Below are 15,843 nucleotides of genomic sequence, written 5' to 3'. Positions count from 1 at the left end.
TTGGCCTTCCAGCCTCACTTTGATTACATTGATTTGAATGGGAGAAAAATCAAAATGGATGGACAATGAACATTGGTGATTATACCGATGGTCCAAGTGCAGTAAAGATCTGACTACCACAGCTCCATCACATCAAGCTCAGAGCAAAATGAGGTACATGTACATTCAAGTATGAAGGCCGAGACACACCGCAGCGATGACGAAACTGAAAACGATAACGATCACGACGCAAACAGAACGCATTCTATTGGTTGAATGAGCGTGTGCGTATTCTGCGTGGAGCAAGTCAACCAATAGAATGCGATATCTTTTTGTCGTGATCGTTATCGTTTTTGTTATCGCTGCAGTGTGACTTGGCCTTAACACTCCAGCAAAACTAAAAAGTACAGCACACCAAAAATAAACCGATGAAAAGAATTAAAATCTACAATTTGTATTTCAAGCACAATCAACAAAAACTTGGACAGAACTGGAAGACAATTTTGCAAACATCCTTAAACAATCAAACACAGTTGAAATAAGTAGTAAACATTTCCTCTCAATTGAAGAGAGGGTGTTCAGTTTGTTCACTCATGTTTTGCAAGTGAGTTTAAATGAAATATTTAAACAGGATGTCTATATCCAGAAACTGTCAGTACCAAGCCTTTTTTTTTCAACAGGTCAAGATTTAAAACATTCACGGTAAAGATCCGAATGATTGGTTGTTTGAGAAGCTCTTCAATTCATAGTCAGTAAACTTTGTAATATATTTTCTTCACAGTCACTTCTCAAATCCTGACCCAACTTATTGTTGTACCATCCAAGAGTCACTTTCATAAAGTTGCTTACCCCATAAGTAAATTAGTCTGCTTACTTAAGCAGAAAATGTGCTTAAGGGCAATAATTAAGAAAGAAACTATGACAGCCAGATTGCGCATGTACAATGGATAAGAATTGGTTTATCATTCATTGCTGAAAAGTAAACACAGGAAGGTTAAGCCGTGTCCAAATTGGCGGCTACAGCTACGGCTCTGACTGTTGCCAAGGGAGTTGCTAAGGATGTACTATACTTCAACGCATAATGTATCCCTAGTTGTAGCCGCTAACTTGGACATGGCCGTAGCATGTCTCTTTCCATGCTTTTCATTAGCAGTGGTTTGAAATGAAAATTGCACAGATAAGCACTAAATCACCTGGTTCCGCATCTTTTAAAAAATGTGGTCCAGGGCCCATTTTCAAAAAGCTGTCTTGATGCCCTTTGCAAAGTTACTATACAAATTAATTTTTTTCCTCATAGAAGTGGAGGAAAAAGGCTTTGCCCCTTTAAAGGAACACGTTGCCTTGGATCGGACGAGTTGGTCAAAACAAAAGCGTTTGTAACCGTTTTTTATAAAATGCTTATGGTTGGAAAGATGTTTTAAAAGTAGAATACAATGATCCACACAAGTTTGCCTCGAAATTGCGTGGTTTTCTTTCTACTGTGCGAACTAACATGGTCGGCCATTTATGGGAGTCAAAATTTTGACCCCCATAAATGGCCGACGTGTTAGTCGACAAGGTAAAAGAAAAACCACGCAATTTCGAGGCATGTTTGTGTGGATCATTGTATTCTACTTTTACAACATCTTTCTACTCATATGCATTTTATAAAAAATGGTTACAAACGCTTTTCAAAGACCAACTCGACCGATCCAAGGCAACGTGTTCCTTTAAGAATGAAATTCAAGGCATGGTGAATGTTACGAGTATGGTGCATGGTGAGTGATGAATGGATGGGTGGGATTGTCGAGTCACAATGAAACATAAATGATGTGATCTTATGTTAACTACAGAGGGGGAAACATTACTTGTCTCTTCTGAGGAAGTAGAACAGATATTCCAGGCAAGCGAGGAATGGCGGGAGAAAGAGAGAATATAGAAATATTAGTTGGATTAATAAGCTATAAAGTTAGGAGGGGAGAGAAGGTTAAATATTAGCATCTGTTAGGTCAACATTGTGTGCGTTATGCCATCCATGCTTTTCAAAGATACACATTTTGTAAATAAAGGTAACAATAAAAAATCAAAATTGTTTTTTAATTGATCGACTGGAGAATCAACATGAAGAATTTGTTGGAATATCCCGATTGAGCCAATTTCATTTACCAAGTATTTTGTGCTTTATGCAATTTGTATACCATTTTAGAGCCCTTAAATTCAATATTCTTCAAAATTGAACTATATCAATTAAAATGGAGGTAGAGCTACTTAACCAGACATGTTTTTTAGCCCAGAAAGGTACTGAGAAACATTTGAATCAACGCTGTGAAAGATCCTTCTTTCAAACTTTTTTAGCTTCAAAACTCATGAGTCTGATTGCATTGCCTTCTGCTTATCGTGTATCAACCTATAATGGGGCCAAGGGCCAAATATCAGAAAGTTTAGAAATGCTAAGCAAAACAATACAGAGGTCTTAGTTGTAAAAGGTGAAATTTGTGGAATTTTAGCAAGTTGCGTGTTTTTTTTCTAAAAGAGATTTTTTGTGCTTAGCAAGTTGTTGTGCCTACAGGCTTTATAAAATTGGGGAAGAGTATGGATCCTGCCGTTGATTTCACAAAACTCTTTCTAACTTAAGACTAATCTTAGGACTTCAGACGCGTCCCAACCCTGCATTGTAGCATGCAGACCTTAAGATTAATCCTAAGTTAGGACGAGTTACTCGTCCTAACTCGAGATAAGATGAGTCCTAATTCTTTGTGAAATCGATGGCTGGCTCGGTCAAAAGAAGAAGAACAAATTGCATCAATCAAAATCGAGAAAAAAAAAGTTTTGCTAGGAATGCTTCTTGCAGTTTAAAAGATTTTCAAAAGATTGAAGTGTGTTCAAAAGCTCGGAGAGAATGTGAGCACTGATCCGTGAGTTGTGATGTGGGAAGTTTCAATCCATAGGCTGTGCCTTGAGCTTTTAGAAAGATTTTTGGCAGTTCAGAATTCCAAAGTGGTAGAATTAGCAAGAATATACTCTATTTTAAGCTAAGTTAGTTAAAAAACAAAATAAAAAAGACAGGACAGGGAAGTTTCAATCCATAGGCTGTGCCTTGAGCTTTTAGAAAGATTTTTGGCAGTTCAGAATTCCAAAGTTGTAGAATTAGCAAGAATATACTCTATTTTAAGCTAAGTTAGTTAAAAAAATTAAAAAGACAGGAAGAAGTAGGGGTTTAGTTCAGTAAATATTATGAAATTCAGAAAATTATTCCATCAATCAATTTTTATAAAACATAATACAATAATGTAAAAAGAAATATACAAAAAAAGTTAATAACAGAGGGAGCACAGAACAAGTATAGACCTACAGTTATTCTCAACTCCTGTCTAAAAGACAGGAAAAAATGGGCTTTAAGTTCAGTTAACATTATCGTGACATTTAGTAAATTATTCCATCAATCACGTTTTTTTTATAGCATACAATAAGTTAAAAAGGAATATAAAAAACAATTGTTAATAATAGAGTGAGCACAGAACAAAGTGTAGACCTAAAATTATACTCAACTCCAGTCTCAAAGCCAGGAAGAATGAGCTTTAGTTTAGTTAACATCAGAAAATTATTCCATCAATTAAATTTTATTTATAATATACTAAAAGAAAAATATGGGCCTAAACAAAAAGGTTAATAATAGAGGGAGCACCCAACAAAGGTAGACCTCAAATCTCCAGTCCAAAAAACTAGGAAGTAAGTATGGGTTAAAGGCAGTGGACACTAAGGGTAATTACTCAAAATAATTATCATCATAAAACCTTTCTTGATTACGAGTAATGGGGAGAGGTTGATGGTATGAAACATTGTGAGAAACAGCTCCCTCTGAAGTGACGTAGTTTTCGAGAAAGAAGTAATTTTCCACGATTTTGATTTTGAGACCTCAAGTTTAGAATTTGAGGTCTCGAAATCAAGCATCAGAAAGCACACAACTTCGTGTGACATAGGTGTTTTTTCTTTCATTATTATCTCGCAACTTCGACGACCGATTGAGCTCAATTTTTCACAGGTTTGTTGTTTTATGCATTGTTGAGATACACGAACTGTGAAGACTAGTCTTCGACAATTACCAATAGTGTCCACTGTCTTTAAGTTCAGTTAAAATTATCATGAAGTTGTGTATAATAACAACAACTCATTTGGATCATTTCACCTTTAGAAACACATTTCAAATCTACACAAGTAACAAAAATGTCAAATTCTACAATAAAGTGAAACCATCCTTGGTGGCTATAGGTTCTTGAAGCTCTTTTCTCTGCAAGGGAGGTTATTATAATTCTTATATTAAAGTTACCCCTTAGATGCACCTGCTGTATTTTATTACCAACCTGGGTGACCTTAAGCCCTCCACAGTGTTTGGTTGTGGCTAAATCAATGCTTAAGGAGCCTAAACAGGCCTGAAGAGGCCCCCTGTGGCTTGACAAGCAAAGTGTATGTAACCAGGATAATTTTGAAAACAACTCCTGAATCAAACCGTTCTCCGAAAGGGATGGACAAAGTATGCCGAACCTTTATAAAACAGCTCAATTTCGGCGATACTCTTGCCAGCACCCAAAAACCAAGAGTTTACTTTTGTGAAACTGAGAGAATGAAAAAAATGTTTGTTGCCTTACCTCGTCTGTTATTTTAATAATAGTTTGTTTTGCATTTCATTCATGCATCACATGAATTTAGTAACAGTTATAAGCCCTCATGCAGTAAATTATGGTGAATTACTGATGAAAATATAATTACAAAAGTAACAAGGCAATAAAGCATTGTTTAAAGCCATTATACACTTTCGGTAAACAGTATTGTCCAAGTCCCACACTTCGTGTATCACAACTTATATATAAAACAACAAACCTGTGAAAATTTAGGCTCAATCGGTCATCGGAGTCGGGAGAAAATAACGGGAAAACCCACTCCTGTTTTCGCGCGTTTCGCCGTGTCATGACATGTGTTTATAACAAATCCGTAATTCTCGTTAACGAGAATTTATATTGTTTTACCGTTTTCTCAAAAACTTGTACATGTAGGGCAATGACACTTTTAAACATGTATACATTTGTAGGCCTACAATATTATTTTTTAAAACATTTTGAAACTATATTTTGAAACTATATACTTTTTTGAGAAATATAAAGCAAACTTGTTAGACCCATATATTTTTCATCTTAATACAACCTGAAAGAAACAAGTTTTTCGAATCACACCATGGAGAAAATATACATGATATTGATAACATACAACAAAGCCTACCTGTCCAACGCCACTATCCTTTTTAGAAACCCATTATCCAATAAGCAATGTGCACGGACAAAAATATCAAATTTTGAAGTCCATCAACTGACCCCTCTCAGTAAAAGTACTTGCTGTACTTGTACACGTTGGCAATAATAGACAAGCCGTGTTGTAAACAGACCAGAAAATCCTTATCCAACAAGCAATGTTTGCAGACAAAAATATCTTTTTTTAAAAGGCTACTACTAAGTCAATAAACTAACCCCCTTCAAAATGTTGTCAGCACCTCTCTTGGCAGTAGTACTCCATGTACTTGTTAGGCCTACAGGTTGTTGATCATAGCCTTGCCCACAGACAAACGCCGTTGTGTGCTGTGTAGAGCCTCTGCTTCACTGCTGCACTACGGCTCCATGTGGCACACTCCCTCATTGGTCCAACTCTGTTGACAAACACCATGGCAACTACAACCCCTAGTACTACCTGATTTGCACACAGTCGACCTCGATGGCGGTCGTGACCTCATCGTGGAGGGGATCAAGACTTTGAAGAAACTTCGGATGGATTTATGGCTTCATAAATTTTTAAAGGGGTTGACTTACATAGCGTTTTTATTTGTCGCTGTTGTTGTTGCTGTTGGTTTTTGTTTTTTAGTTGATTTTTTTTTCAGGGGGGAGGGGAGTGATTCCCATTCTACTCTTTTAGAAATAAACGAATAAAAGGGATTTCATATCAGAGATTTTAAAAAGTGAATGCAATCAAATTTGTTAAGCAGGATTTGAAACGGCGGGGAGTACAATTTTCATGTACGCCTACTTAATAAAATCCTCTTTGAGTTGTGGTGGTTCTGAAAAGAGCCAGTGATTTGACAACTTGACAGTTTGATCAGTGTGCCCTGATCGTCTTTAGGAGAATGCTGTATGCAGCTTAAGTTATTGATTAGAAATTAACGTTTTAAAAATATAAACCATCTTAAAACTATTTCCTTTTTAGGACCTTTACATTGTGTCATAATAAGTCACCAACTTACCATCATCAACTTTGTACAATGAATAAATTTACTTAGTATCCCAGTGGCTAACAGAAAAAGAAAAAAAATTCATGCCATAATTCAAATATGTACCACATAGCCTACATGTACAGTACAACTTTTGTTAAAGTATAGATTGGTGATTGATAGACCTCCGAGCCTTAAGCAACAAACTGTATAAACAAACATCCACAAAAACATTTATGGTACAAAGGGGAGCTGTCAAAATTACTTAGTATATATGCATGGGGGGGGGGCTACTATAATCCCAGTGATTTACACTCATTCCTGTTAAAACCTGACAAAATATGAATGCTACCGGAGATCAAAATATTCCCAGAGTACATGTACATGTACATGTAGCAACACTGAGGAATGACAAATGACAAAAGTAACACAAGTTTATCAGTAAAGGTTGGTTTTGTGTCAAGTGGTTAACAATGATCGGAGCAGACATGAGTCAGTTCAGTACAATAGGGGGCGCCCGTAGACACAGGCATGCACTCCACACACACTGATAAAAGTGATGACTTTTGACAAGCATACCTTTCATACTTAAAAATAACTTTGAATAACCAGGGAACAAATTTTATAAAGCTGTTAAGCAGAAAATACTGCTTGTCAAATTTCTTTGCTTAGCAGAAATTAAATGGGATACCAGGCACAACAATGCAAACTTAGTATACTTTTGGCTGGTAACCTGTTTCAGCTAACCAATACTTTTCTGTGTTTAGCAATTAAGTTTGTGTGGTTACAGGCTTTATGAAACTGGGCCCTGGGTCTAACCCCATCCCCAAAACTGCATGTGGCCTATTTATGACTGTCTTGTTTGTATAAGTTATAATCTAGTCTTCTACTTCTGCTTCATCACTGACAAATGCTACACTGACTTTTAAGATATGTAAATTAAATACATGTTAAATATTAAATGCGTGTGTACAACGCAACATAAATATTAATAAGTTTGGCGAGAAGATAAGCATATGAACATTATTGCCATCAATTTAACAAATTCTTTTTCAGCCAGATGTTGCCGGACTGGAGGCCACGCCAGACAGGGAAATTTGCAGGCAACCAGTACAAGGTGAGGTCCACACAGAAAACATATTCACATTTTAGCAATTACACTGTTCTTGGGGAGAGCAATACAAGACACTGGTACAAAAAGTGCTAAGTGTTCTTTTTCTATGCCAAGCAGTTCGTCTCCAAGTCGTCTGTTAAAAATTACCTTGTATGACAAGCCCCAAGAGCTAGCTTAATTATTTGGTCTCTTCAAGCTCGATTTTCTCTCCCAACAATACAGTGTTCCCAGTACAAATATTCCTGGATCATTCTTCAAACCTGATCCCTATTTCATAGAGCTGCTTAAAGACAGTGGACACTGTTGGTAATTGTCAAAGACCAGTCTTCTCACTTGATGTATCTCAACATATGCAAAAAATAACAAACCTGTGAAAATTTGAGCTTGATTGGTCGTCGGAGTTGCGAGATAACTATGAAAGAAAAAACACCCTTGTCACACGAAGTTGTGTGCTTTCAGATTCTTGATTTCGAGACCTCAAATTCTAAACTTGAGGTCTCGAAATCAAATTCGTATAAACTTACTTCTTTCTCGAAAACTACGTCACTTCAGAGGGAGCCGTTTCTAACAAAGTTTTATACTATCAACCTCTCCCCACTTCTCATTTCCAAGTGATGTTTTATGCTAATAATTATTTTGAGTAATTACCAATAGTGTCCACTGCCTTTAAGTAAAAAAAGTAGCTAAGCACAAATGAGGCTTCCAATGTTTTATTTCATTGTATCTCAGGGGAAAGGCCATGTCCGAAACGGTGACTTTGGCTACAGCAGCGACTAGATGGCGCGACTCGTATGCCTATTATTTAACACTGGCAGATGCTCTGATCTAGCCGTAGCTGTAGCAAAAGTCGCCGTTTCAGACATGGTCCAAGTCTGAGCGGACCGAGATTCCAGACTCGATTCCAGTCATAGACCCAATTGGCATCCGTGTCTAAGACTTTATAACAGCATGAATATGGTTTTTAATATTGTAATTATTATTATCAGTTTATTAAAACCACTCCCTGCAGCCCAAAGGCTGAATTGCACAGTGATTGTACATGAATTAAAGAACATCAAAAATAATTTAAAAAAACAGAGCATACATGAATTTAAGAATAAATAAATATGTAAGACAGAAACAAAAGTAAACACAACCCTAAAAACCTTAGTTTGTATAACGATTAAAACATTACATTCACTAAAAGTTGTCTGTTGAGGTTTTTTCTTAATTAAGAACCAACAATTCCTGCATCCTCAAACAGAATCCCTGTTAAACATCTCAAAATCTAGAATCCCTGTCCTTTGACTTTTTAAGTCAGGGTTTCTTGGCAGTGGACACTATTGGTATTTACTCTAAATAATTGTTAGCATAAAAACTTACTTGGTAGCGAGCAATGCGGAGCTGTTGGTAGTAAAAAACATTGTGAGAAACAGCTCCCTCTGAAGTAACGTAGTTTTTGAGAAAGAACTAATTTTCCAAGAATTTGATTTCTAGACCTCAGAATTAGATTTTGAGGTTCCGAAATCAAGCATCTAAAGGCACACAACTTCTTGTGACATGGTTTTTTTTTTCTTCCATTATTATCTCGCAACTTCGACGACCAATTGAGTTCAAATTTTCACAGGTTTGTTATTTTGTGCATATGTTGAGATACACCAACAGAAAAGAGTAGCCTTTGACAATTACCAATAGTGTCCAGTGTCTTTAATGCCAGTGGTACTCTCAAAGAAAAAATGGTTCTGGCACTTCTGCGATTTTAAAAGGTTTTGTCAACTTACCTCGTTCTCACCACCAGCAGCACGTAGTTTGACCAGCGTGGTCTCTCTAGACTGTTCCATCTGTTGCATGCTGAGGTCACGGTCTGCCATCGAGCGATGAAGTTTATCAATCTCTTCCTGCTTCTCCTGAATCTGAAGCTTCAGGTCCTCAACTTGGCCAAGATTTTTCTGAGAGGGATTTGTGAAAAATGAAAAGTAAATTTCTTAAAGTTTTTGCACTAGTGTATCGGAAGTTGCTGAAAAAAATTACCTTAGAGAAAGATGCTGCTAGGCATTTCCAAACAAAAAAAGCCAGAACCGAATTTGCACTACATTGGAAACTTTGAGACTATAGACAGTACAAAATATGCTGTGTAGGTCCCCATACAAGTACTGTTTCAATTACCTGCATTATGTGGACCTCTTTTGCTCCATCAGGTCCACACTTCATACACAACACAAATTCAGGCATGGCCTCATAGTCTGAGCATGCATACTTCTTCAAGAATAGTACTACGTCTGCTGCCCTCTAGCGTCTGAATTTTTTTTTCTTGACCCTTCTTTTCTTTTCAAACATCTTCACCCTTGTGTAAGGGCAGCCAGGAGTTTGATGAACATTTCGGATGTTTTTTTCACAAAGTCAGTGTTTTCAACAATGATTATTCTGTTTTGCCCCGATGACTTTCAATAGTATGCCATTCATTGAAGGGCAGCATGTCCAACCAGGACCTTTCTAAAACAAGAGTGCCTTCCACATGTGCGTCCATCTTTTGGACTGACCAGTATGGCAGCTTGTTCCTATAATAAGGTGTCAAATGATCAACAGGCATGATATTAGACACTTGGAAAAAAGGAGGAAAAAAGGGGGAAAATGATACCAAATACATGTACAAGAGTTGATATTTATGTAAGATTAAGACTTTAAGATGATTTTCAGGCTATTTAGGTTGATTTTCTGAGGCCCTCAAAAATCGGAAATCGGATTAAAGTAGAAAAAATACCATTAGCCAATTTCAGATATGGCGGACACAATGCTACAACACTATAAGGTTCGGGTAAATTTGTGTGTATGCACCCAAACCAAACAGTACACTCCTATCACGTCAGCTATACCTCAAAAAGGCTTATGCCTGTCATAGGTAAAGAATAGATCTATTGTGCAGTAACTTTCAGGAATCAATACCTTAGCTGTCTCAGCATTATTCTTGTACTTCATGACTTCAAGGTTCTTCACGTCAATCTGCTTGTACAGTTTAGTCATCTGGTCCTCCTTCTCTTCAATTTCTGTGAATTTAAGAAACGTATGGTAATACAGTGATTTTAAAAACAACTGCAGTGCATGCTACCAGACTATTTTGGTAGCAAAGGAGCAATTCTTTTTAACAGTGTCTCACGATCCCCAAGAAAATTATGAAAACACTTTATTTTGTATGCTTTTTCTTTCCCCCCTTTTTTTTATCACCAACAACCATTTTTTAAGGGTTCGCGGACAAGTAAAGGATATGACCCACCTGCCATTTCAAAAGTTAGAGATTTAAAAAAAGTCTGTGCTGAAAACATAAGACAGATTTTCAAAGTTGGAAAGTCGGAATTCCGTGAAAGGCAGAAATCTCATTCCTGGGAAGGTGAGGGAAACGAGAGGAGACTGAGGGTAAGCTTGGGCGATATCACGATATTATCGAATATCGCGATATTAACTTGGAAACGATTTCGATATCGGATGGATTTGGTTTTAATCGAAATATCGATATATCGCGAAATATCGCGATATATCGATATATCGATTAAATATCGCGATGTATTTGCTAGCTGAGACATCTTGCACCCCATAGGTTTGAAGTAAAACCAGAAGAATAGGTCATTAGAACACCTCTCTTATGCTATGACTGTCTCTCTACAACTTTCACTGTGAGTTTTAAGACTGATTATATCAAATTTCATTAATCGCGATTATATCGAATATCGCGATATATTGTCGGCGATATATCGTGAATAAAATAAATCGATATCGCCCAAGCTTAACTGAGGGTGTAAATGACCCAAGTCTAAGGGGTAGGGGATATGTACTTTGATATGGGAGATCCATTGTCGGAAAGAGTGGGAGTCAAATATCACAAATCTGGAAGCCTATGTCATGAGGAACTGTGTCGTCTTTGCAGATCTCAAAAGATATGTTCACATGGTGCTACCACAATTTTCACCCAATTATACTCCTATCATGCAAGGTTTCAAAAACTACTTATTATTCTGTTTTGCCCTGAACCAGACATTATTTACTCCATGGACAGGAGAAGCTTAAGGCATACATGTAATTTACCTGTTTGGGCTCCCATGAGTTTCTCTGTCAGGTTCATGATGTCATCTTTGGCTTGCATCAAAGCCTTCTCTAACTTCTTCTTGCTCCTAGAAGAGTCAACAAAATCACATTGAGACAATTCATCTACCACTCCATCTAGGGACATAAACGGGCCCCGTGTATGAAATCCAGGGGCCTTTTTCAAAGCTCAGCTTGGGCTCTGGCTCAGGCTCCGCGTGCTGATAACCGTGCAATACGCGCTGCTCCAAAATGCAGGTTAAAGGCAAGCTGCGAACTCAGCGCGCGGAGCCTTAGCCTGAGCCGGAGCCCAAGCCAAGGTTTGAGAAAGGCCCCAATTTGAACTCTTATAGACTACCAATATTCTTCATTTACTTCAAGTGTTCTGGCTGAGCGGTCTAGTTCACTGAACCCAAGCTCTAATGTTGTCAACAGCTGAGTGTGGGTTTGAATCCCGGTCATGACACTTGCGCCCTTGAGCAAGGCACTTTAACCATAATTGCTTTCTTCTCTACCAGCTAGGCTCCTAGTGGGTGATATCAATGTCTACATCCTAAAAGGGGTTAACCCTGTTTCAGCCGCAGGAGTAGGAGGCAAAATACCCCCGGTGACAGTTGATCTTGGGCTGTTATCAGTTAAGTGTATCCCTCACTTAGTGACTAGCGCAGATCACCACTGTATTCAACAATGTCAAAGCTTGATCTAACCTTTCCATTTGGTATGCTATGATGACCTCTGTTTACGCTCATGTTCTCAGGTGTCTTCAACTCTTACTTTTATTTGTACAGATGGGCCCAATTCCTTGGCTCTGCTTACCGTAAGCAAAGAACTGGCTGGCGCTTTTGGAAGCAGGGTCCACGCTTACGTCAAGTATTTTTCACAGGTAAGCATGGAAATTTTGCTTGTGCGCATGCATACCCCACGCTACTAGGCGTTCTACGCTCTCACAGCTAGCACATAAATTTGGCGCTTGCGTAAGCGGAAAAGGTGATCGCAAGCGCAGAATTTGGCGGTAAGCAGAGCCATGTAATTGGGCCATGGTCTGATAAGTCGGTGATTCTTTTCTGTGTCCTCAAATCCTATCCCCAAACTTCTGCAAAGATCGGGGCAAAATTTAACGGCTCTGCTCATCGTTGAGTACTGCGCTTACAATCTCCATTTTCATCGAGTTTCTGCGCAAGCTGTGTAAGCGAAGAATGCCTAGTAGCATAGAGTATGCACGCACACAAGCAAAAATTCTCTGTTAACCCCCGAGATTACGCTTGATGAAGCACAGAGTTCCCTGCTTCCGTTAGTGCCGAATCTTTGCTTCCGGAAAGCGGACCCATGAAATTGGGCCCTGTACTTTAAATCAACAAATCTGCAACAACTCTGCAATGGTTCCAGAGAGAACCACTGTCAGCTATAAGAGGGATGGCGCTTCCAATCACTCTCAGGACAAATTGACAGTATCTTAATCTGATAAGCAAAATATTAACAGCACAAGCACAGGGCACAATGGATTTTGCAACCCACCCTCTCCAGGACAGCAGCAATGCTTTTAGGAGAGTACAACAATTCAAGATTCAAGATATCAGTAATATCCACCTAAAAATAAAACTCACTTTGACGCAGCTTTCCCTCCATGTAACTTTTCCACAAAGTTGAATAAGTCTGTCCCGATGTCGTTCAGCCTCTGGGCAGCGCTGGATGCCGTGTCCATAGCTTCCTGGACCCTGGTTGAAATCTCTTCCATCTCGTTCTCAACGGCTGGTTTGGGCGTAATCTCTTCTTCATCGATGCTGTTGATGTAGGTGCTGAAAAACTAGAAAACATTTGAGAAAAAAAAATCAAAACGTTTTACTAGACTGAGTTTTTTTAACTTGTCGGGGCACAGAAAACACACACAGGGATATTTTCGGAAGTGTCGTGGCCGAGCGGTTAAGAGCACCGAATTCAAACTCTGGTGTTTCTGATCAGCAGAGTGTGGGTTCGAATCCCCAGTCGTGACACTTGTGTCCTTTAGCAAGACACTTAACCATTGCTTCATCCTTTGGATGGGACGTAAAGCCGTTGGTCCTATGTGTTGTGTAACGTTATGTAAAAGAACATGCAAGTTCACTATTATTTATATAGTTTATTCTTAAGAGAATGTCTGCTCACATCATTGATCTGTGATAGTAGTTTCAGTCGCTGTCCGTTCTTGGTCTCGTATCCCACAATGAAGATGGTCACTTCTTGCTGGTACTTCCTCTTCAGTATCGTGTCCTTGATGATCTTCTCAAGCTCAATCTGAAAATAAGAAAACCATCAAAGCTGCAATTAAAGACACTGGACACTATTGGTAACTGTCCAAGACCAGTCTTCTCACTTGGTGTATCTCAACATATGCATAAAATAACAAGCCTGTGAAAATTTGAGCTTAGTTGGTCATCGAAGTTGCGAGATAATAATGAAAGAAAAAACACCCCCTGTCACACGAAGTTGTGTGCTTTCAGGTGCTTGATTTCGAGACCTCAAAATCTAATTCTGAGGTCTCAAAATCAAATTTTTGGAAAAATTACTTCTTTCTCTTAAACCACCTTACTTCAGAGGGAGCTGTTTCTCACAATGTTTTATACTATCAACAGCTCCCCATTACTCGCTAATACCAAGTAAGGTTTTATGCTAATAATTATTATGAGTAATTACCAATAGTGTCCACTGCCTTTAAGGTGAGGTTTGGGGTAGCACCATGTGTGTATCTCTTTTGACTAGTATTGGTTCTGAGAAGAACCTGTGAGTTGAACCGGTGAATTGTCAACCACCAGTTCTAATAAGAACCAACACTACTTGATAGAGATTTAAGGCCCGGTCACACAGGCCCCGATAACGAGAACGAAAACGATAACGATAAAAATGCACGCCCTCGATTGGTTGAATGAGCGTGGGCGTATTCTGCGTGGAGAAATTCAACCAATCGCGAGCGTGCATTTTTATCGTTATCGTTTTCGTTCTCGTTATCGGGGCCTGTGTGACCGGGCCTTTACACATGATGTTACCACAAACCTTCATCTAACTGTATTCATTCACCATGCAAAGTTTCGAATCCAAGCTGCATTTTGTTTCTTTGATTTTGTTTTGTTCATTGATTCATCCATTGAAAGACCTTCAAGTAGAATGTAAGGTTTACTGGTTCTGTGTGAACACTAATGTGTCATTCTACTTTTTTATATTACAACCCTAAGTGCCATGTCCACATTAAGCTTGGGGGGTTCCAGAAATTTGGGGTTCGGTTCCGGTTCCCAAAAAAAGTTCGGTTCTGAGACATACCCGGTTCCACTCTATATAAAACATAAGCCGCCCGTCCCGAGCTCACACACACACAATTGGAGCCGATCTATTTTTAACGAAAAATTAATACCAGAATACCCACCAAGTCAATCAGACATCGTGCCACCGAGCACCAAGTCTTTGATTTGGCCGGCAGCAGTACGTCCGTAGTGCAGTACGTCCTTAGTGCAGTATTCCGTAGTGCATGCAGTGTGCCGTCTCTGTACATAGAAGTGTACATGCCTGTACATGCATACAGTACTGTGTGTTTTGTGCATGGGACAAGCTTTATGAATATGGATATATCGGCAGCCAATCACAACGTGCTGTCTGGTTGGACTTTGGACTCTGTATATCTCAGCATATGCCTATGCATCTGTGCACCGTGTGTTGTATAATAATGCAGCCACATGTGATGGTTGATGCTCATGTCGGCTTGAAGCCTTTGCACAGTGTATCTGCGGTCACCGTTTTCAACATCAAGCCTCAATTTCTGGAGCCGGTTCGTCCCAGGATCGGCTCCACAGAGTCTTTTATAATTGGGACTCTGTCTTTTGAAATCGGAACCGACAAAAGCGTGTACCCGGTTCCACAGAAGAGTGGAACCGCCGGTCCGGTTTTCAATTTGGAACCGGGTGGAACCGGGTAACCGAAGGAACCGCCCAAGCTTAGTCCACATGGCACATTTTTCAGGCAACTTGGAGGCAACCACTTGCACTGTATGAAAATTGAACACCTCGGCAGCACAAGAGACATTCTACTAGCTAGCTGTAACATACTATTCTCAAAAACATTATGAAAAAATCGAAACCCTTCAATATCCTCCTGTCCTATGTTGCCGACTGATTAAAATTATCACCATTTGCTCTTGCTTTTCTAGGCAGTCACAAACTGACAAATGAAACAGGTCGCTGGCTTTAACGCTGTTTCCCATAATTTTGTCTCATAATTCATCACTGCAATAACCTATCTTTCTGAAAGTTTGAATACACTCAGCGCCTTAAGTACCTTGTTTGGTAGATACCTGTGCTTTATACATGTAAGACTTCAATTTTATTATTATTATTAGGTCCTCATATCCCACAAAATTCACATTTTCTTTAATAATACAACAATTACCAATGATGTAATTGCACTTTTTACCACAGAAAAGGATTTATACAAGTTTCACCTTATG

The 15,843-nt window shown here is 38.8% G+C and overlaps 1 protein-coding gene across 8 annotated transcripts in view; it reads right to left on the bottom strand.

Annotated features, from left to right (window-relative positions):
- Positions 1 to 15,843, bottom strand: part of LOC139936925 (uncharacterized) — a 55,127-nt gene that overhangs the window by 36,587 nt on the left and 2,697 nt on the right. For all 8 annotated transcript variants that reach the window (XM_071931751.1, XM_071931753.1, XM_071931755.1 and 5 more), the window contains exons 4-8: positions 13,518 to 13,646; positions 12,980 to 13,179; positions 11,379 to 11,464; positions 10,245 to 10,345; positions 9,083 to 9,250 (exon numbers count right to left, since the gene is read on the bottom strand). In XM_071931751.1, the coding sequence (XP_071787852.1) occupies positions 9,083 to 9,250; positions 10,245 to 10,345; positions 11,379 to 11,464; positions 12,980 to 13,179; positions 13,518 to 13,646 (684 nt within the window). The remainder of the gene's footprint in view (positions 1 to 9,082; positions 9,251 to 10,244; positions 10,346 to 11,378; positions 11,465 to 12,979; positions 13,180 to 13,517; positions 13,647 to 15,843) is intronic.

The sequence above is a fragment of the Asterias amurensis genome, chromosome 5 (genome assembly GCF_032118995.1).
Source record: "Asterias amurensis chromosome 5, ASM3211899v1".
NCBI classification, from domain to species: domain Eukaryota; kingdom Metazoa; phylum Echinodermata; class Asteroidea; order Forcipulatida; family Asteriidae; genus Asterias; species Asterias amurensis.
Note: the sequence above shows the minus strand (reverse complement) of the source record. Positions and strands in the feature narration are given on the sequence as shown.